The 22,307-nt window shown below is 41.7% G+C and overlaps 2 protein-coding genes across 6 annotated transcripts; both read left to right on the top strand.

Moving 5' to 3' along the window:
- The first annotated feature begins 6,015 nt into the window (after positions 1-6,015).
- LOC133874375 (uncharacterized) lies at positions 6,016-11,007 on the top strand. Of its 5 annotated transcripts, none has more exons than XR_009901254.1 (4): positions 6,016-6,235; positions 6,313-6,377; positions 6,984-7,039; positions 8,152-8,418. XR_009901254.1 is itself a non-coding variant. In XM_062312277.1 (3 exons), exon 3 carries the CDS (start codon positions 9,383-9,385, stop codon positions 10,214-10,216), a length of 834 nt encoding a protein of 277 aa, XP_062168261.1. In that variant the 5' UTR covers positions 6,016-6,235; positions 6,984-7,039; positions 8,131-9,382; the 3' UTR covers positions 10,217-11,007. The 5 variants fall into 5 exon arrangements, 3 of the variants coding, with proteins under 3 accessions (XP_062168261.1, XP_062168262.1, XP_062168263.1); XR_009901253.1 differs by having other exon boundaries at positions 8,131-8,418; XM_062312277.1 differs by lacking the exon at positions 6,313-6,377 and having other exon boundaries at positions 8,131-11,007.
- A 5,447-nt stretch (positions 11,008-16,454) lies between these two features.
- LOC133874398 (putative disease resistance protein RGA1) lies at positions 16,455-20,412 on the top strand. Its single transcript, XM_062312302.1, has 2 exons — positions 16,455-19,331; positions 19,462-20,412. The coding sequence occupies exons 1-2, from the start codon at positions 16,785-16,787 to the stop codon at positions 19,546-19,548; spliced, it is 2,634 nt and encodes an 877-aa protein (XP_062168286.1). The 5' UTR covers positions 16,455-16,784; the 3' UTR covers positions 19,549-20,412.
- The last annotated feature ends 1,895 nt before the right edge of the window (positions 20,413-22,307 follow it).

Here is a 22,307-nt window from a genome sequence, read left to right as displayed (position 1 = left end):
AACCAAACCCATAAAACCAAAACAAACTTGGGATTCAAAAGCTTGCAGAGGTGATTTGTGAGAAAAGGCGCGAAGGAGCTCCAATTTTCGCTTCAGGAGATCGAGAACGCAGAAAGGGTAATAAACAAATGGAAAATAAGAAGAGACGAGAGGAAGTTGGCTCAGCAGAACAAACGAGCCATTTCGGCACTCACCAAATTTCCTGTAGCATAGACGAGTTCGTTGCAAACACAATTTTGATGAAACTCGTCTGATTTTGGTGGTTTCGTCTCTTTGGTGAATTCACTACAAGTGCTCTAACAGTATAATTTGATTCCTTAGTAGGCAGTGTTTTTTCAATTATCAATCTACTGTTTCTTACCAAATAGTAAATTTTGCTCTAAATTTTGCAGTTTTACATGATCTCCGGTAATTTTTTTTTTTTTTTAAAAAGGAAAATTTTACTAATTATGACTCTTAATCTTTCACCACTTTCGTAATCATATTCATAAACTTTAAAAAAAAAATGCCAGTTTAGTATATAAATCTTCCATTTTTTTTTTTTCAATTTCACAAATTCATTAGAATTTTTCATTAAATCCTAACAGAGGGGTGTCAACATTCCAAAAAGGAGAATAAATTGCAAGGATTTAAGTATTGGTCAGGATTTAACAGAATTTGCAAAAATACCTATAATTTAACGGAAAATCCTAATAGAGTGGTGAGAAAAAAAAAACAAAAACTTTTTGAAGTTTAAGGTATGATTGTAAAAGTGATGAAAAATCATGAGTGGTAAGTTGAGTTTTTAAAAAAAACTTAAAAAAATAAATAACGAGGTTGCTTTATTACAAATAGTTTTTCTTTCTTATAAAGTTTCATGTGCATAATCAAACTTTTATGTGGATTTATTTTTAAATTTACTATCATGTAATAAAATTGTTTATATAAACTTTATTTTTTAATCTTAATACATGTGAACCAAAATTCTGACTCACCATCAATTTTGACTCCTATTAAAACTATACTCAACCCAACATTCATGCTTTAACCCTCGCAGCGACCATTACAACCAATATTGCCGCCAATGTTGCGGCGCCTGCCAATGCCCTCCTCAATCTCAGCCCCTCAAAGTTCACCTTCAGAAGAGGAGATCTTCTTAATTACAGCATTGCAAAATGTTGGAATTTTATCTTCTGTTGGGAAGAATTTCGGTCCTTCTCGGGTGCTAGGCCTAACCCGAGAAACCGGCCCACTACATCCACCCGACCAGGGCCCAATGATCCAGAGATTAACCAGTTGGGGGCCCAGTCCTGTCGCTTGGGCCGAACCGGTTCAACCGAACCGACCCGGGTGCACGGTGATACGAACATCCACGTACATCCTGGACCACCCGGGATCTAAGGAACATGACGCATAACAAGATCGTGGGTCCGAAGCCGCATCAATAGCACACCATCCACGAAGGATCGTGCACCCGGAATCAACATCATGAACCCGAGATATCCGCATAACCGAAGCCACGTCTTCATGTAACCACCGATTCCCGGATGTACAGGGAAGCAATAACTGCACTTCAAAACTCTATAAATACCAAAGACCCTCCAGAGATTAAGGTACGCTAAATAATACCTAGCATTACTCTGTGCAATTATCTCCAGAACAATACACTTACTTAAGCATCGGAGCGGGATTGTCGGCATCCCCCGACGCAGTATTATCTTGCCGGTGTTTATTGACGAGGAGCATTTCAGCCTACCACTAATCGATACGTCACCAACCGAAAAACTGTTTTAACAGTTTGGCGCCGTCTGTGGGAACCAACTGGTGTTGTTTTTCTACTACAAATCCGCTATGGTGAACACTAGATCAGAAGCGAACAAAGCGTCTCGGGATGATAGAAACAACCGAGTAGAAGGAAACTCGAACGATCCCCAACTCACCCGCATGAACGAGAAAGCAACTTTGAATGCTATTCTCCAGGCTCGGGTTCCAGAAATCCACTGGACAGTCGCAGATCCAGAAGTCCAAGAGGTCCACAATAGTCATATCAGGGAGTGCCGAGAGGACGAAAGACCCGGAGGGAGCCGGGTCGAGCAATCCGGAGAAAGAAACAACCAAGAAGAAGAGATTCCCGTGCATCTTCCCCCTCCAAAAACTGAAGCCGAAAAGGCGGTGCAAGGCATGATCACCCGACTAGAACAGAGATGCAACATTATATCTGTAGCTATAAAACGGAATGACAAGGGAAAAGCTACCCTAGTCGAGAATCTTCTACAAAAAACCACATCTCCGTTCACCGAGGATGTGGCAAACATTCGTCTCCCAGAGAAGTTTAAAATCCCGGAGATTCCGTTTTATACAGGTCTTGAAGATCCTGTGGAGCATCTGGACAACTTCCGCGCCCACATGGACCTTCATCGAACGCCCGAGATGGTAGCTTGTCGAGCTTTCCCTCTGACCCTTTCGGGTAATGCTCGCGACTGGTTCCGGAAGCTTCCTCCAAACTCCATCCGTCACTTTGATGACCTCGGGAGGATGTTCCTGACGCAGTTCATGGCCGGGAGGGTCAGAAGGAAGCCATCCAGATCCTTGATGTCGCTACACCAGGGACCCGAGGAGTCTCTCAGAAACTTCTTCTTGAGATTCAATCAGGCAACGCTTGAAGCTGAAACCGCAACCGACGACTTCATATATGGAGCTCTCTTCCAGGGCATACGGAAAGATGGAGCTCTTATGGCTGACATAGCCCGAAAGCCTCCACAAAATCTAGACGGCTTCATGAATAAAGCCGAGAAGTACATCAACCAAGAAGAAACGCTCCGAGCCCTGTTGGGATCCGAGCAGAACCGCGCTTCCACTTCCGATAACAAAAAGAAGAAAAATGATCATCGGAAGGAAGAGCGCAAGCGCGCTCCGGGAGAAGAGGAGGCTCGGCCAAAGCGAGATCAGGAGTCGTTGAGGGGTTATAACTGGACACCCCTCAATGCTCCCATCATGGATGTACTTCTAGAGATAAAGCAAGACCCCATGTACAGGAAGCCCAGGCCGGTGCTGGTGAACCCAAATTCACCCCATGCGGATCAGTATTGTGCTTTCCATGATACCACCGGGCATCGCACTGAGGCTTGTATTTCCTTGAGACTGCTGATAGAACGTTTTATAGAAAATGGGAAGCTCGTACGTTTTCTCGCAGATCAAAGAATTCAACAAAATCCGGGGCACGGCTACCGCCCCCATGAAAACTACAATCGGTTCCATCAGAATCGGAACAATCCTCGAAATGACCGAGGAAGAGATCAAGAAAGGGGCAGGGAACCGGAACGCAAGCCAGACCCTCGGTTCACACGAGAAAGAAGCAGGAGCCGAGCCAGACCAGCACCACAAGAAAACCTTCCTGAGATACAGACGATTTCGGGGGGTTTTGGAGGAGGAGGAGAGTCTAACTCGGCACGGAAGGCATATGTAAGGCAATTACGGGATTTCGAGGTATACTCGGTGCATAAACCTCCAAAATCTCAAAAACGAGACGCCCAGGTGATTGGGTTCTCGGATGATGATTATGCGGGAGTGTCTCTTCCCCATACCGACGCTCTTGTACTAAGTTTGGTCATTGTCAACATAAAATACATCGTATATTGGTTGACACAGGAAGCTCGGCTGACATCCTCTATAGGTCATCCTTCGAGCAAATGAAAATAGATAGAAACAAGGTGATCCCGGTAAAGCATTCACTTCTGGATTCACAGGGGAACAAGTGCTCCCGCTCGGTTCCATTGAGCTCCCGGTGACAGCAGGAACGTACCTGAGGCAGAATACGATAATGGTACGATTCTTAATAATAGATCGTCCATCGGCTTACAATGCCATCCTTGGAAGAACAGCTCTCAACAAGCTTAAGGCGGTAACTTCAACCCCCCACCTAAGCATGAAATTCCCCACCGAAGAAGGAGTCGGTGTCGAAAAAGGAGACCAACGGATGGCTCGAGAATGTTACAACACAAGCTTGAAAAAGCTCCCAGAAGCTGCAAGACTCGGAGAGAGGAAAAAAGGCGACGAAAAATAGCAATCACCGTTAGGGGAGCCGGTAGAAGAGTTGGAAAGTTTCGAGCTCGGTGACTAGAAGAAGACGATCCGAGTAGGCTCGCAGCTTTCCCCAGAGATAAAAATGGCGTTGGTAGCGTTCCTCAGACGAAACCAAGACGTTTTTGCGTGGAGCCATGAAGATATGCCAGGAATACCCCCATCTGTGATTGTCCACAAGCTAATGGTCAACCCGAGTCACCGACCGGTTAAACAGCGAAGAAGAAGTTTTGCTCCTGAACGGAATCAGGCTGTAGCCGAGGAGGTACAGAAGCTCCTGAAAGTCGGGTTTATCCGGGAAGTAGATTACCCGGAGTGGTTGGCCAACGTGGTGCTAGTCAAAAAGACCACCGGAAAATGGAGAATGTGGGTCGATTTCACTGACCTCAACAAAGCATGTCCCAAAGATAGCTTCCCTTTGCCTTGGATCGACCTACTAGTAGACTCTACATCCGGGCATTAAATACTCACGTTCATGGATGCCTTCTCGGGGTACAACCAGATTCACATGAATGAGATCGACCAAGAAAAAACATCCTTCATTACCAACCGAGGCCTTTATTGCTACAAGATGATGCCGTTCGGTCTGAAAAATGCAGGGGCCACGTACCAGAGGCTAGTACACAAGATGTTTCGAGATCAGATCGGACGGAACGTAAAAGTTTATGTCGATGACATGCTTGTCAAGAGCATCCGAACCGCCAGCCATATAGCAGATCTGAGGGAGACCTTCGAGACGTTGATGAGTCACAAAATGAAGCTCAATCCAGCAAAGTATGCTTTCGGCGTCTCCTCCGTAAAGTTCTTGGGGTTTATGGTCTCCCAAAGAGGAATCGAGGCAAATCCCGAGAAGGTTAACACAGTCCTCAGTATGCAATCGCCTCAGACGACCAAGCAACTGCAACAATTAACCGGAAGAATAGCAGCCTTAAACCGGTTCATCTCCAGATCTACAGACAAATGTCTCCCGTTCTTCAAGATATTGAGAAAAGCGTTTGAATGGAGTAGCGAGTGCGAAGAGGCCTTTGAGAAGTTAAAAGAATACCTGATCAATCCCCCGCTCCTGAGCCGCCCGGATGAAGGCGAAATACTTTATCTCTACCTGGCAGTATCACCCTCGGCCGTAAACTCGGCTTTGATCCGAGAGGATCTCAGGGTCCAAAAACCAGTATATTTCACCAGCAAAGCACTTCATGGAGCCGAGGAGAGGTACCCCCGGATAGAAAAGTTAGCATTCGCCTTGATTGTCTCGGCACGGAGACTCAGGCCATACTTTCAAGCACATACCATACGGGTACTGACCGAGTATCCAATGAAAAAAATATTGCAAAAACCAGACCTCTCGGGCAGGCTGGTGAACTGGTCGGTAGAGCTCGGGCAATTCGACATAGAATTCCATCCTCGACCATCCGTCAAGGGTCAAGTACTAGCTGACTTCCTTCTAGAATTCAACAATAAACCCGAAAGCGAAGAGCTGCCCAAGAAAGAGACATGGGTGGTATATGTCGACGGTTCCTCAGCCAACCGGAAAAGTGTAATGTCCGGAACATTATTTAATAAATAAAGTATAAAATTTAAGTAAATAATTTATTAAATTAATTTAGTGTCACTAAAAATATAAAGGAATATTTTTAGGTCTAAAGAAATAGAAAAGAAAAAGAAATTATAAGAGAAAATAGAATAAAAATGAAATTATAAAAGAAATTAGGAATGAAAATTGAAAATAAAAGAAATTAGAAAATAAAATTATATATATATATAAAAGGGCCTGATGGCCTTTAAATCAAGGCCATACGGCCATTAAGAAAGCTATGGCCAAATGGCCATTATAATAATAAAATAAAATAAAAAGAAAAGTCAAAAAGTCAAAAAGGTGAAAGAAAAAAAAAAAAAAAAAAAAGAATAAAAGAAGAGAGGTGCACGTGCACCTCCCTTCTCAAATAATGGAAAGGCCATTTGGCCTTTCCAAAGCAGAGGCCGTGCGCCTCTGCTGTCTCAAAAAGAAAAGAAGAAAAAAATGGAAAGGGGTCATCTGACCCGATAGAAAAAGAAATAGGAAGGAGATGATTTTCATACAAAAATTATGATCTATGAAGATCCAACCGTCCAAACTCAAATTCGACTTCGGTAACGTGATCTACGAAGCCTGATCTACGTTTCTACCGATCGTTTTGAGGTAAATAGTTAAATTTATATTTTGAGATTTTTGGTTAAATCTAGCAAAATATGAGCTTGATATAGTGTTTTCTTTAGGCTTTGTGTTATTTGGAGCTTGCAAAGATTCCCAAACACCGGGTATTATTTGGGTAAATTTTTAGGTAAGTTTCTTTAATCCCTAAGTTATGGGTTAATGTTATTCTAGATATATTAGTGTTTATGAGTGAGATTAATATTTTTGGTGATTAAGTTAGTGTTTCATAAACCATGGGTTAATTTTAGAAACCTTAATTCGATGGGTTAAATTAATTTGGGAGTTTTAAGTGATTAAAATTTAGATAATTAAATTATGCTAAAATGTTAGTATTTGATGTAAAAAGATTTATGAACATAATATTAGAGTTAATGATATTGAGAAAATGTTAGCGTGAAATAATCTAAAGATTAGTGAATATAATTTTAGGGCTAATATTATTATAATAGTGTTAGTGAAAATAATGTATGGGTTAGTGGAATTAATTATGGGTTAGCAACTAATATATTTTTATGGGTAAATAATTAAATAGTGATGTCAATATCTAACCCTTAGTGAATACTTTGGATTAATATTGTTTGAGTTTTAATTAGTGTTTAGGATTTATGGGTAGGCGTTTGGAACCCTTAAAATACTATGGGTTTTCCATGGGTTAGCTCTTGAGCAATTTTGGAGCTAAATGTGAGTCCAATATTAGAAGTTGTCAATAATGTGCAATGTATTGTTTTTACAGTAATGCATTGCATGGTGGTGTCTAGGAGACCTAGTGCTTAATATCCGCGCAGCCAGGTGAGTATTCTACTCACTGAGAAAATATATTTTCGTATTTTATAGAAATGCAAATGATAGATAATTTTCTACTGAACCAACGATATGTTAACATGTATGCTTTGAATGTTTTAAGTAGTTTCAATTATGTTGAAATATCAATGATGTTATGAAATGATGCATAAATGAAATGTTTGAATCGATTTAAAGTGTCTGAATATGTACTGCAATTCTGCAAAGAAAAATAAAGAAAATTTCATGTTGATTGGTTCATGGTATTTGAAGAAAGCATGATTTCCAAAGAATAGGAGTATAGAGTTAGAATTGTAAAGCATAAAGCATGAGGCCCATAATAAAGAAGAGAGCGTAAGGCTCATAATAATGAAGAGAGCGTAAGGCTCATAATAAAGAAGAGAGCGTAAGGCTCATAATAACGAAGAGAGCGTAAGGCTCATAATAATTGAAGAGAGCGTAAGGCTCACAATGAACAAAAAGACTATCATGAGCATGCATAGCATTGTTTAAATTGTGTGATGTTTTCATGATAAGTATATTGTAGTTTTGCTAGACGTATTAGTATGCATAAGAGTCTTGATAGAAAAAGAATTTATGTATATTGGTATCGGATGGTTGCATGATTTAAATGTAGTTTTGCTAGACGTATTAGTATGCATAAAAGTCTTGATAGAAAAAGAATTTATGTATATTGGTATCGGATGGATGCATGATTTAAATGTAGTTTTGCTAGACGTATTAGTATGCATAAAAGTCTTGATAGAAAAAGAATTTATGTATATTGGTATCGGATGGTTGCATGATTAAATGTCATGGTGTTCTATAACGAATCTTTTTCGTATAATACTAGCTACTCACAGTATTTAAATGTTTTCTATTAGTCGGTGTTTGCTATATCAGCTATGGGGGTTTTTCAAACAAAAGTTTATAAAATTGGTAGCTGTTATAGTGTACGCACGACTAAAAATGAAAAGTTGGTTCTTTGCGAAAACTCAGTGAATAGTATACTGCTGAGGTCTTAGTGTATTTATTTATGCTAAGGCGGTGGGCTCATAATTCCACCTGTACGGATGCGGCAAACCCCCGCAACCGTGCAGACATTGATGCTTTGGTTGCAGGCTCTGCGGATATAGATATTGACTCGTCCACCTAGCGTATGGGATACTATGATTGGAGCACATCGCAACAGTCATAAGACACGGACTCATGGGTAGTCCGCATTTTGGGTATTTTATCTATGGCTCGTGTCCTACGTGGCACATGTATTTGTGGAGCCTATATTTTAGAATGTAATTAGTGTAATATGTTTTATAAGCTTTAATCAGTTAGACATGTAAATGGCTCTTGTCGTCGATAACAGTTATATATTAGATGTATTTCCGCTATTGACATGTGTTCCGTTGCACATGGATATTTATATTTCGCTGTGTTAGATGTAACTCTGAATATCAGGTACATGTTATGGAACGTGTACCTATGTTGGCTGAGCGGCAAATAGTCGTGCCACTGTGAAGATCCGTTTGTACGTTTTCAAAAAAAAAAAAAAAAAAAACGGGTCGTCACAAAAAGTGGAGTCGGTGTTGCTCTAGTAAGCCCGGATGGAGAAAAATTTCAGTACGCGATCAAATTAGATTTCGTTACCACTAACAATGAAGCAGAATACGAGGTCATATTGGCCGGGCTCACTATAGCTCGGGAAATGGGAGCAAAGAACGTGGAAATCCGAAGCGATTCCCAGGTAGTAGTAAGCCACGTACAGGGAATTGCAGAAGCCCAAGGAGAAAAAATGATCCAGTACCTCAGCAAAGTACGCAAACATCAGTCTAACTTTGAAAGGATCGCCATGACAAAAATTCCCTGGGAGGAAAATGTCCAGGCAGACGCCCTCTCCAAGATGGGCTCGGGTACCGGACCTGATGTCAAAACATCAACCTACGGGGTGTGATACAATCCGAACCATCAATTACTCCTAAGTTAGACGTGATGGAAACTGAAGAAGAATCGATCGACCCAGAATGGGCCACTGATGTAATTTGGTACCTCCGGGACGGATCTTTACCCAGGGACAAACTGTTGTCTCGCAAGGTAAAAATGCACTCAAAGTGGTATGCGCTTATTGGAGGAATACTTTACCGTAGAGGGTACACCGAGCCGCTTCTCAAGTGTCTCACAAACTCGGAGGTAGAGTATGTGTTAAAGGAAATACACGAAGGAGTTTGCGGGAACCATTCAGGCTCTTGGATGCTAGCACACAAAGCAATGAGAGCCGGGAATTACTGGCCAACAATGAATAAGGACTCGGTCAAGCTAGTTCAACAATGCGACTAGTGTCAAAGGTTTGCTCGGGTGATGAAAAACCCTTCTGAAAAACTCAATCCGATCAGCTCGTCCTGGCCATTCGCAAAATGGGGGGTTGACATAGTCGGACCCATGCCGCCGGCAAAAGGAGGACGGAGATTCCTTCTCGTCGCAATAGACTACTTCACAAAATGGGCCGAAGCCGAGGCATTCGCTACCATTACCACCGCCAACGTGATAAAATTTCTTTGGAGCTCAGTCGTATGCCGTTTCGGCATTCCACATGCCTTTGTTACCGATAACGGAAAGCAGTTTGACTGCAGACCGTTTCGTAAATGGTGTACGGAACTTCGAATTCAAAATTACTATTCCACTCCGATTCATGCACCAGCAAATGGACAAGTAGAAGCCACCAACAAAACACTCCTTAAAACACTAAAGAAGAAACTCAGCAAGAAGAAGGGGGCTTGCGCCGAGTATGTTCCCGAGGTCCTCTGGGCCTATCGTACTACAACACGAACTCCCACAGGTGCTACTCCTTTTTCTTTGGCATACGGTTCCGAAGCGGTCATCATTGCTGAAGTTGGATCACCAAGCTTCCGAGTGTCATACTACAATCCAGGATTAAATGATGAAGGGAACAAGCTCAATCTGGATTTGCTACAAGAAAGAAGAGATGAAGCCCAGGTCACATGGGCAGCATTCCAGGACCGAGCCGCCCGTTATTCCAATAAGACAGGAAATCCTCAGAAGTTCCAACTCGGGGATTGGGTCTTGAGGAAAGTTAGCCTGATAACTAAAGATCCAACCGAGGGAAAGCTTGGACCCCAATGGGAAGGCCCATACAAAGTAATACGGTGTCACGACAAGGGGCGTACTATCTGATTGATACAACCGGAAGGGTACTACCGAGAGCATGGAATGCCGATCATCTGAAAAAGTACTTTATGTGAATCACATGTAACCGATTATGTTTTCAGTAAGTTCAAATTTAGAGTTTGTACAACTCAAATTTATACAACTTATTTCTCGGCTCAAACCAGCTCAAATCAAGTCAAGTGTTGTGTTCCTCGGTTTGAAACACAACCGCATCAGAACACAACCACCGATCATGTTCCTCGGTCATGACTCGGACAATTCCAAAATTTGTCCAAGTCATTGGGGGGTGACTCGGCTCTAACCAGCTCAAATCAAGTCAAGTGTTGTGTTCCTCGGTTTGAAACACAATCGTATCGGAACACAACCACCGATCATGTTCCTCGGTCATGACTCGGACAAATCCAAAATTTGTCCAAGTCATTGGGGGGTGACTCGGCTCTAACTAGCTCAAACCAGCTCAAATCAAGTCAAGTGTTGTGTTCCTCGGTTTGAAACACAACCGTATCGGAACACAACCACCGATCATGTTCCTCGTTTATGACTCAGACAAATCCAAAATTTGTCCAAGTCATTGGGGGGTGACTCGGCTCTAACCAGCTCAAACCAAGTCAAGTGTTGTGTTCCTCGATTTGAAACACAACTGTATCGGAACATAACCACCGATCGTGTTCCTCAAATCAAATCAACCGTGTTGGGTTCCTCGGTACAAGCAAAACACATTCAAATCAAAATAATTCTTTTAAATACAAAATGATAATTCTATTTATACGCCAACCTGGTGGCAAAATTTAAATTCAAAGTTCCAAAAAAAAAAAAATTATATATATTTTACAAGAGTGGACTCCCAGCCGAGTCACCAGCTTCACCCTCTTCGCCAGCTTCACTTTCTTCGGTCTCGTCTCTCCCAGGAGTACAATCTGAGATAGAAGGTCCGAACGTCAAGTCATCCCGGTAAGGGTTCGAGGCATCCTCGGTCCAATCCTCAACATCCGAGAAGAACTCCACTCCTAAATTTTGGAGCTCGTTGGTGGCAGTCTCCGGTATCCCAATAAGGTCCGGAGTCACAGTTTTCGGATCAATCTCAAAGGCGTCTGGGTGAAGAAGCATTGTCCTCAAGCTCTCAAAACCCCAGTTCGATCCTCGACCCCAACTAAGTCCCCGGAGCCAAGGAACCAAAGCAAGTTGCTTTTTCAAGCGCTGGGCCTAGGACTTATAATGACGACTCCTCCTCTGAAGCTTCTTGTTCTAGGAGTGCGCCTCTTTCTGCTTCTCCGAGAGACCTAGCTTGTCGGCAGCCAGCAAATCCTTCTCTGATTGTACCTCTGCTACCCGGGCTGTCAGTGCTGACTTGGCTTCATTGGCCTCGGTTAAATTGGTCAATACCCGGTCAAGAGTCTTCTCGCGTTCAAGCGCTTGGGCACGAGCCACCTCTGCCTCCTTCCGAGCTAAAGCCAAGTCCATGTCCCAGGCCTCAATGGTCTGATCCCAAATCTGAATACCCTCCTTTAAAGTCTCTAGTTCAGACTCCAGATCCTCGGTCCGAAAAACTTTAAATTCCAACTCCTAAACCCGAAGCTGCAGCTCGGCAACCTGAGCCGTTAGAGAAGATTCACTGGCCACTGCTCCACGGTATGTCCGCCACAGGGCTACCGACCTCATAACTCCCTTTTAATATATATATATATATACACACACACATATATGAAATAAGAATATGAGAAGGAAAATTGCATACAAGGCATCGCTGTTTCATAATTCGTAGAACTTACTTGAAGCTGGGCACAAAGCAGTGTTTCTGCAAACTCATCCGAGGAACAAGCCACGGCCGCAGAAGAGGACTCCTCCGGGAGTATCCCTATTAAAAACTCCAAAGGACAGGCCAGTAAACCTTCTCGTAGAGAATCTATCAACAAACTTGGTTGAGAGGTACTTGTTTCCCCGCCTCTCAGGGGAAAGTCCCGAGTCTCGGAAGGTACAGTTGGGTCCGACCTTTCTCTGAATGGCTCCGTGGAATGTATGACACCAACCTCCGACTGATCTTGCGACTCTACTACGATCTGGTTCGCCGGCCCCAGACTAGCTTCGGGATCAGAAAAGGGTCCAGCCACAACATTTACAGCGGTTAACCGATCCGAAAGCTCTTCAGGGGCCGGTGGAATTGAAGTGGAGGGTTTTGGAAGAGAGGTCTTCACCGGTACTTCTTGTGTCACCGGGGCCTCCGGCAACATAAAACGAGGACGACCGAAGACAAGCTCGGCTTCCGTGGCCCGAATGAGGGCATACTCTAGAGGATCCGGGGCGACGCAGGCCCTCTTCGGCGACCCTTGCACTTTTTCTTTCCCTTTGCGTTTAACAGCGCCTTTAACCGAAGGAAACTCCTCTGTCGAATCCCCGGAAGCATCTCTGATTTCTATAACTTCGGATCCTGGAACGACTTCGTCTGGAAGATCCTCGGTTGTCCCCCGGTTGTCCCTTCCTGTCTCCTCGATTGTTCCCTCCGGCTCTTTCCCAAGTTCGGCAGGGATAAATGGAGTTGAGGCAAGTGAGGTCTCCCCGGTTGTCCCCTTCGGCTCTTTCCGTCCGAATACCTCGGGTAGCTCGTCCCTCGATTCAGCTACTTCAGCGAAGACAGTCAGCACCCGATCCTCCGAAAGAGTAGCCACCGATTTTAGGAGGGCGATCGATTTGCCACCCGTCTTCGGCCGAGGAGCTGCTGTCTTGGGTTTAACGTTCTTTTTCGACCAGGAAGCCCCCACCGAGGGCTTAACCCGGGGAACAGCAATAGCTCTGCTCCCAGATTTTTTCACTAGCGTCTTCCCCTTCCGATCGTACCATATCTTACCGGAAGGAATGGAGTACTTGAGAACTTTCCGCATGTTCTCGTCAGTAACAATGTTGTCATAATCAATTTTTAAGTCATTTCCTAGGGTTTGGGAGAACGTCAACACAGTTGCCACCCTCCTCCTCCCGGTCGCATTTAAAGCCGGAGCCTCCCTTAGATCGACCCGGATGGGTCTCCTGTTCCGGGGCATCCTCTGATCAACCGGTAGGCATACGACCGACTCCCATTCCCCTGAGACTCGGAAGAATTCAGATCTCCACCCCCCGATTATTGGAGTAAGTGGGAGAGAGATAGATGAAGATAGGGTTGTTCCGAATGGTAAACTCCACAACCCCCTCTCGTTTAAAGGACGCTCGGTAGATGTTAAAGAACTCCGGAATCGTCATCCGGGCCTCCAGCATCGTACGCCATAAAATAAAAGACGCGAAGAGATACCTCAACGCGTTTGGCGTAATTTGACTCAGGGAAACCCCAAGGAAGAGTACCAACTCCCGAGCAATGTCCGGAAAGGGAAATCGCAGCCCAGCCAGAAGCATCCGCTCATATATCACTATTTCACCACCGCGAATCTCCCGGGTGACTGGGTTCTGAAAGTGTATTAGAACCGAAGGCGAAATATTGAAATTATTTTGGAGACGGAATTCGTCCCCAAGAAGGGTCTTCGACGCCCCACGATGATCGAGGGGTATGAGGGGCATTGGGTCCGCCCCCCTGGAGCCAGGTCGTCACCTAGCTCGGGTAAAACTTCATCGTCGGAGAAAACATCTTCTTCTTCTTCCGACCCCTGGATGTCAACCGCTCGAAGCTCCTCGGCGTCAGGCATTTTTGGTATGACAAGATAATTTACAAAAAAATATTAGGAAAGAGAAATCGAAGAGTTCGAAAGGAGTTCAAAACAAGAATGACGGAAATGCGAATGGAGGGGTATTTATACAAAAAGGCAACCGGGATTAACCGGTTACGAGAAACCGGGAGACAAGGGAACGTGAACTAATTTCATCCCTTCAAACCGGCAACCGAATCGTCACCGGTTGCACATCTGACAGCCACAACTTCCCTCAAAAGACGAACCGGCGTCAAATCACATTTATTGTGCTGCTGGCGCACGTCAGCAAATCCAAAGGATCACAGGTTTAACCGGTTTTCGGGCAACCGGAAGCTGAATGGTCTCACATAAATTCATTTCCTCCAAAACCAGCAGCAGACAAGCTCCGGTTGCTCACCTGACAGATTAAACACGCCTCGAAAAACGAACCGGCGTCCAAATCATGTTCAATGCGCGGCTTGCGGATTTCTAGGAAGATTGAAAATTCAAAGTTTGAATTTTCAAATTTCAAACGAAAGGGGGAAGAGTGGGAATCCTTTAAAGGATGACACGCAAAGGTCCTCGGGTGGATGATGCACGAACAAGGCAAAGCAACCGACAAAACAAAACCTTATAAATGAGCCACCGATTCAACCGAGAAATACACGCAAAGACCCATTGATTAGTCTTGTTACTGTACAACCGACTCAAAATTCAAAATACACCACGAGGTAAGATCAGTCAATTATTCCTAAATTCTCTCAAGTATAAAATTTACCTAAGAGAATTGGGGGGTAACTGTTGGGAAGAATTTCGGTCCTTCTCGGGTGCTAGGCCTAACCCGAGAAACCGGCCCACTACACCACCCGACCAGGGCCCAATGATCCAGAGATTAACAGTTGGGGGCCCAGTCCTGTCGCTTGGGCCGAACCGACCCGGGTGCACGGTGATACGAACATCCACGTACATCCTGGACCACCCGGGATCTAAGGAACACGACGCATAACAAGATTGTGGGTCCGAAGCCGCATCAATAGCACACCATCCACGAAGGATTGTGCACCCAGAATCAACATCATGAACCCGAGATATCCGCATAACCGAAGCCACGTCTTCATGTAACCACCGATTCCCGGATGTACAGGGAAGCAATAACTGCACTTCAAAACTCTATAAATACCAAAGACCCTCCAGAGATTAAGGTACGCTAATTAATACCTAGCATTACTCTGTGCAATTATCTCCAGAACAATATACTTACTTAAGCATCGGAGCGGGATTGTCGGCATCCCTTGACGCAGTATTATCTTGCAGGTGTTTATTGACGAGGAGCATCTCAGTCTACCACTGATCGATACGTCACCAACCGGAAAACTGTTTTAACATCTTCAATTCCGGTCGGTTTTGGTTTCATCTACAACGTACAATGCTTGGGTTTTTCAGCTTCTTCTCAGCAGGTTTGCTTTATTGGCTTCTATCCTGCTTGACAGGAAAACAAGTCTTCTTTGCAAAATGGAATGAAGCCTATTGCAGCTGAAAAGATTTGGCTGCGGGGAGATCGAATCTTTTACATTTCTAAGGAATATGGGTTTAATCAAATCAGTACTGTCCAGCAGTTATAGGGTTTTTGGTCAATGATTAGGTTCTTAATAATTGGAATCAAATTAGGTACCACGTGAAGAGGTTCGAGTTATGGAAAATGTGGCTTATAGGCAGGATTATAATGTCTTGGTATTACTTATGAATCTTGTATTAAGGCAGTATTATGTCGTCAGTGAACTTCAATTTCTACTTAAAGTGCACTCCCTCAGACCTTAGTGCAATAGATGCACCTATATTTAAATAAGTAATGTAACTTATATATCACATTTTTATCTTATAATTGCGATGTGACAATCCCAATCAATCAACTTTAGATTTTTCTTTTTTTTTTTGTTCAACAAGGACTGATCTAAAGTTGGTTGAGATTATCATGTCAATATTGTAAGATAATTATGAGATAAAAATATGATATATATAAAAAATAAAAAAATAAAAAGAATAAACAGTTAATTTTGCTTATGTTATACCAAAGAACCTCCCATTATCCCTTAATCTTCCATAGAAATTTGATTTCAGATGTATTAATTACATCAAACTTTTCTGTTGGCTTATCACAAAGCAAATAAGACAGTTTTAGCCGGCTATGGTTGATGTGTTTCGACGTTTTGATTGTCTCCAATTTTTTTTATTTATTTTTTTTTCCTTCTGAATTCTATACGCGTCGGAATTGAAAATGAAAAAAAAAAATCTATAGTGTTAGGTAGAGCCTTATCGCTGCACTTCGTCACTTGACTCACTTTGATGGGGACTGCAAGCCGACACTTTTGACTTCTCTCACGGGCCACAGCCTTATAAAAGTTTCATTTAATAATGAATTGAACAAAAAAAGTTTCTGAATTTTTTTTTATTTTTTTTTGGATAAATGCGATTGGCTAAGTGCTAATAGGCTGAGATGGGATTTTCATTCAAGTATTCAACGAAGTTTTATGAACAACTTTATAAAAGAAAAAACATTTTATTTATCATTTTTTTTTTAAAAAAAAAAAAGCTAAAAAATATGGTAAAATATTACTCCGCAAGGACAGCAACCTTCAGTTTCTTGCTACCTTCCTATTACGTACCCAGGTCTCAGTCTTCGTCAACCCCCAGAGCATCCTAAATTTCTAATAACACAACAGAAACAAGATACAATCGTCTTCTCATCCAGATCAATAACCAAAAATCCCTTTGAATCTTACCGTTTAACCCATCCGTCTCTCCCTTTATTTTTCTTTGCAATTTGTGACATCTACTTAAATCAACCCTTACTATGTCAAACCACAACCATCTTCCTTGATTTACGGGCTGGATCTTCGGTGTCTTCTAACATCCACCAAGTCAACAACATGGCTGAACTTGCCTATGCTCTCGCAGGAAAGATCTTGGAGAAGCTAGGATCCCTTGCTGACAAAGAGATCAGCTTGGTATTGGACATCAAAAGCGAGCTGACAGAGCTTGAGGGTACCATGACAACCATTCAAGCCGTGCTCTTGGATGCTGAAGAGAAGCAAGCTACCAATCGCCCGCTGAGCATCTGGCTGAGGCAGCTTAAAGATATTTTTTATGATGCCGACAATGTGTTGGATGAAGTTGAGTACGAAGTGCTTAAGAAGCAAGTGATGAGAACATATGGGCGCACCAGTAGAGAGGTATGTGGTTTGTTTTCATGTTGTAGCGCCTTTGCATTCCGTTCTCAACTGGGTCACAAAATCAAGGACATTAGACAGAAGTTGGGCAAGATTGCAGCTAATAAGGATCAATTTAATCTTATACCTCGACTTGAAGATAGACATGTCATTCATGGTAGGAGGAGGGACATGACCCACTCATTTGTTCCTCCTTCAGAAGTCATTGGTAGGAATGATGATAAAGAAAATATAATACATCTTTTGATAGACCCATATGCTGACACAAATGCCATTAATGTAATTCCTATAGTTGGAATAGGAGGATTGGGAAAGACCACAATTGCTAAGTTAGTATACAATGAGGAACGTGTAGCCAATCATTTTGATTTGAAAATATGGGTTTGTGTGTCTGAGGATTTTGATGTTACTAGATTAATAAAAGATATCCTTAAATCTGCAAACGGTGCAATTGATGAGAAGTTGGGTGTAGATTTGTGGCAAATTAGTTTAAGAAACAGTTTAAAGAATAAGAAATTTCTACTTATTTTAGATGATGTTTGGAATGAAGATCGTAGTAAATGGGTTGAGTTGAAAGGGTTGTTAAGTGGTGGTTCAATAGAAAGTAGAATTGTAGTGACAACACGTAGTCGCTCGGTTGCCTCCATGGTGGGAAGTGGTCGTACATACACTTTAGAAGGTTTATCCCACGATGATAGTTTGTCCTTATTTGTGAAATGGGCATTCAAGGAAGGGGAAGACAAACAATATCCAAACCTCTTAGAAATTGGAAAAGAGATTGTGAAAAAATGTAAAGGAGTTCCATTGGCTATAAGGACTTTAGGCAGCCTACTTTTCTCAAAGGTTGATGAACTTCAGTACTGGAAATTTGTGAGAGATAATGAGATATGGAGATTAGAACAAAAGGAGGGTGATATTTTACCTGTATTAAAACTAAGTTATAATCCAATGCCATCTCACTTGAAGCAATGTTTTGCCTTCTGTTCTCTTTTCCCAAAAGATCATGAATTCGATAGTAATGAGTTGATTGCATTTTGGATGGCGCATGGACTCCTTAATAAAACGCCTAATAGTCAAAATCTAGAGTTGGAAGATGTTGGCGACATGTATATCAAGGAGTTGTTGTCCAAATCTTTCTTCCAAGAAGTTACGGATTTCACTTGGTTCTATAAGTTTAAAATGCACGATCTTGTCCATGATCTTGCACTCAAGGTAGCAGAAGAAGAGTGTTTAACGACAGTCGACTTTCATACCCAGAACATTGTTGGAACAATTCTTCATTTGTCATTTTCACACGATGACTATGGTCGAGAAGTTCCAAAATACTTTTACACCTTAAGTAGTGGTATGCGGACCACTTTGTTCGCAGTTAAGCAACAAGTGCCGACCTTAGCTGAAGCTTGCATCTCGAGATTCAAGTACTTGCGGGTGCTTGACTTAACTTATTCTTCTTTTGAGGTGTTGTCAAGTTCTATCGGTACTTTGAAGCATTTGAGATCTCTGAGCCTAGCTAGTAATGATAAAATCAAGAAACTTCCTGATTCCATTTGTGAGCTATACAATTTGCAAACTTTACTACTTCATGGTTGTTCGAGTCTTGAGCGATTGCCCAAAGATACAAAGAAGATGATTAGCCTCAGGTATCTGACAGTAACAACAACTTGCACGCACTTGTTTGAAAATGATGTATGCTCCTTGAGTTCTCTTCGGATTTTGGGTATATTTGTATGTCCAAGACTAGAAGTTTTGTTTCAAGGAATGGTCGGGAGCCTTACCAACCTTCGGAGATTGGTTGTTGCAGGTTGTGAAAAATTGACCTCTTTGACACTTGATAACAAGCATCTAACTGCCTTAGAGACATTGGTAATTTTTGGTTGTACAGAGCTTAGTTTTACTGGAGGAGAAGACAATCAGGATCTGAACTTGAGCCTTCAAAAATTAGAGATTACATATGTACCAAAGTTGGAGGTTTTGCCGCAATGGCTCCAAGGAACTGCTAACACTTTGCAGTACCTGCGTATTGCAATGTGTCGAAACCTCACGACCTTGCCGGAGTGGCTGCCAAGTCTAAACTCACTTCATACACTTAAGATTTTCAGTTGCCCCAAGTTGTCATCTCTTCCGGAGGGGATCGATCGTCTCACAGCGCTAAAAGAATTGAGGATTGAGGAGTGTAATGAATTGATCGTTAGGAAATGCCAAGAGGAATATCGGTCCCAGATTGCTCATATACCAACAGTTATACTGGTAAGATTGCATTGTCTAACATTTCAATTTCAATCGTTAATATTATTAGTATATGTTTATTCAAGTTATTTTCGTTTATTTTTCACTTGTTTTGTTCTCATCTTAAGTTTACATGCCTATATATTTGCAGCGTCGGCCAAGGCTCAGTTCAAACATATTTGCAGCTTCCATGGGCAGAACCTTAAGTTTTGATGAGGGGGAGGGGGCAGAATTATGAAAAATCTTTAAATAATTTGAGGGGCTATTCTTAGGTCCGCCCCTGGCAGCTTCCATGGCATGAGTACTTCAGCAAGCCCAGTTTAAAAATTCTCTCACTGAGCTAGTGTGGTCTGATATCAATTTATATTAGAATGTACAGAATAAGAGCATCTCCAGCCAACAATAGCCAAAATAGCTACTGCTTTTTTTTATCACACTCTAACAAATTTTCTATTCTACTCTATTTTCTATTTAAATATTATTTTATAATTTTTTTTATTCTTTTCCTTCTCTCTCTAGTCTTTGGTCCCTCTCTCCCTCGATCTCCCTCTCACCTCCAGGCGCAAGCTACCAGCTCCGCCCATCACAGCAGTCTGCCCCCACCATCCATATATGCATGGTGATAGTTTGCCTTTTCCTTTGGGATATGGTTGAGCTTTTTCTCTGGGTAGGTGAATTTTGTATTTGGCACAAGAGTTTGGAAGAAATTCTATCCGTAAAGGAGATCTGGTGGCGTTCGTAAATCTCGTGTGAAACATGGGAAATGGATTGCTCTTTTCCTCGAGGACAAGAGGACTAAGGACAGGAATGGAATGTTACAGAGATGGAGTCCCATGATTCGTGGGATTGTCATATACAAGGAAATGTATATTTGACTTGGTAGCCGTTACACAGTAATAGTGGAAGATTATGCTGAGACTTTAGGCACACGACTGTGTTGATGTATAACGCCCGAGAAAATAAAAGATTTAATAATGACAATATATATATATATATATATATATATATATATTAATTAAGTAAACTCATCACTTCCATTGATGATTTTTAGTTTATGTGTGAGACTCAATTTATTTATATTTAGTTCTTAATTATTTAAAAAGACTTGGTGCACCCACAATACAGAATTGCACCTGTGACTTCACAGCACCACACGACTTCACAACGCTACTTCACCGCACCGAACATAATTCCACGCTCGTGGAATTATCCACACCAAAAAAAAAAGGATTCCTACGCAACGAAGCGACTGCACCACACCAAAGAGACTGGATGACCCCAGCCCACCACACCAAACCGAAGAAACTGGATATCCCAGCAGCCAAAAAAAAAAATCCAACCCAGCCGAATAGTTAAAAATAGAACCCTAATTTAACTATGATACCATGTCAATTGGACTGAATACCTTCTTTGTGAGGGTTTTTGTATTTATAGAAAAAGAAACCCGTAATTACAATACTGAATATCAGCAAGTACAATCAATAATAAATCAAATAGGGCCACTATAATTAGCCTAATAAGGCAACTATAATCAACCTAATAAGGCAACCTAATCAACCAAATAAGACAACTATAATTACAGAATATACATCAATATTATTTGACTAACATTCCTCAATCTCAGGCCCTCAAAGTTCACCTTCATAAGAGGAGATCTTACAGCTAGGCTTGGCAATTCAGGTTGTCGTGTCAACCCGTCGGGTTAGCGTGTCAACCCGTTTAGCTAATTTGGTAAAAAAATGTATCATTAATGCGTCATAAATATGTCATAAAGGGTTGATAGATCATAAACGGATCATAAACGTGTCATAAACAGATTGGTGGGTCATAAACGGGCCACAAACGTGTCATAAACGGGTTGACGGGTCATAAACGGGTTATAACCTAAACCCAAACCCTATATATTCATGTCGTGTTCGTGCCGGATTTGCGAGTCGTGTCAAAATTGCCAAGCCTACTTACAGCATTGGAAAAGGTTGGAATTCTATCTTCAATTCCGGACGGTTCGGTTTTGGTGTCATCTACAACAATGCTTGATTGGTTTTTCAGCTTCAATCTTCTGTGCAGGTTTGCTCTATTGGCTTCTATCCTGTTTTAACAGAAATACAAGTCTTCTCTGCAAAATGGAATGAAGCCTATTCCAGTTGAAAAGATTTGGCAGGCAGATCGAATCTTTTACAATTCTAAGGAATAAGGGTTTACTGTATCCAGCAGTTATTTATAGGGTTGTTGGTCAATGATTAGGTTCTTAATAATTGGAATCAAATTAATTAGGCACCACATGAAGAGGTTCGAGTTATGAAAAATGCGACTTATAGGCAGGATTAAAATATCTTGATATTATGTATAAGCCTTGTATTAAGGCTGTATTATGGCGTCAGTGAACTTTAATTTCTACTTGAAGTGCATGCACTCCCTCGTACCTTAGTGCAATAGATGCACCTATATTTAAATAAGTAATGTAACTTATATATTACATTTTTATCTTACAGTTGCGATGTGATCACAATCCCAATCAACATTTGAAATTTTCTTTTTCTTTTCAACAATGACTAATTTAAAGTTGGTTAAGACTGTTATGTCAATATTATGAGATAGTTGTGAGATAAAATTGTGATATGTAAAAACAAAATAAAATAAATAAACAGTTACTTTTCTTTTCTTTTCTTTTTTGCTTATATAATACCAAAGAAACCCCCCATTATCCCATAATCTTTCATAGAAATTTGATTTCAGATGTATTAATTAGATCAAACTTTTATGTTAGCTTGTCACAAAACAAACAAGCCAGCTATGGTTGACGTGTTTCGACGTTTGATTGTCTCCGATTTTACCATATTAACAAACCAAATTTAGAGTGCATTTTGGCTCGCAACTTTGTAGGCTAATCATATATTTTTAAATAAAATCGCGTAAAAAAAAATATTCATTTGAGAGTACAGTTCACTCTAAACATCAGCTTTCAGTTCACTTGAGAATTTTGATTGTTTTTTTTTT

This window comes from Alnus glutinosa, chromosome 7, assembly GCF_958979055.1.
Source record: "Alnus glutinosa chromosome 7, dhAlnGlut1.1, whole genome shotgun sequence".
Classification (NCBI taxonomy): Eukaryota; Viridiplantae; Streptophyta; class Magnoliopsida; order Fagales; family Betulaceae; genus Alnus; species Alnus glutinosa.
The sequence above is the reverse complement of the archived record's forward strand: the minus strand, read 5'-3'. Positions and strand labels throughout refer to the sequence as shown.

Bases quoted from the DNA above. Each gene is read 5' to 3' on its own strand.
- LOC133874375 (XM_062312279.1), top strand. From the start codon at position 9,383: ATGAAAAACCCTTCTGAAAAACTCAATCCGATCAGCTCGTCCTGGCCA.
- LOC133874398 (XM_062312302.1), top strand. From the start codon at position 16,785: ATGGCTGAACTTGCCTATGCTCTCGCAGGAAAGATCTTGGAGAAGCTA. The intron at 19,332-19,461 runs GTAAGATTGCAT...ATATATTTGCAG, and splicing joins ATATACCAACAGTTATACTG to CGTCGGCCAAGGCTCAGTTC.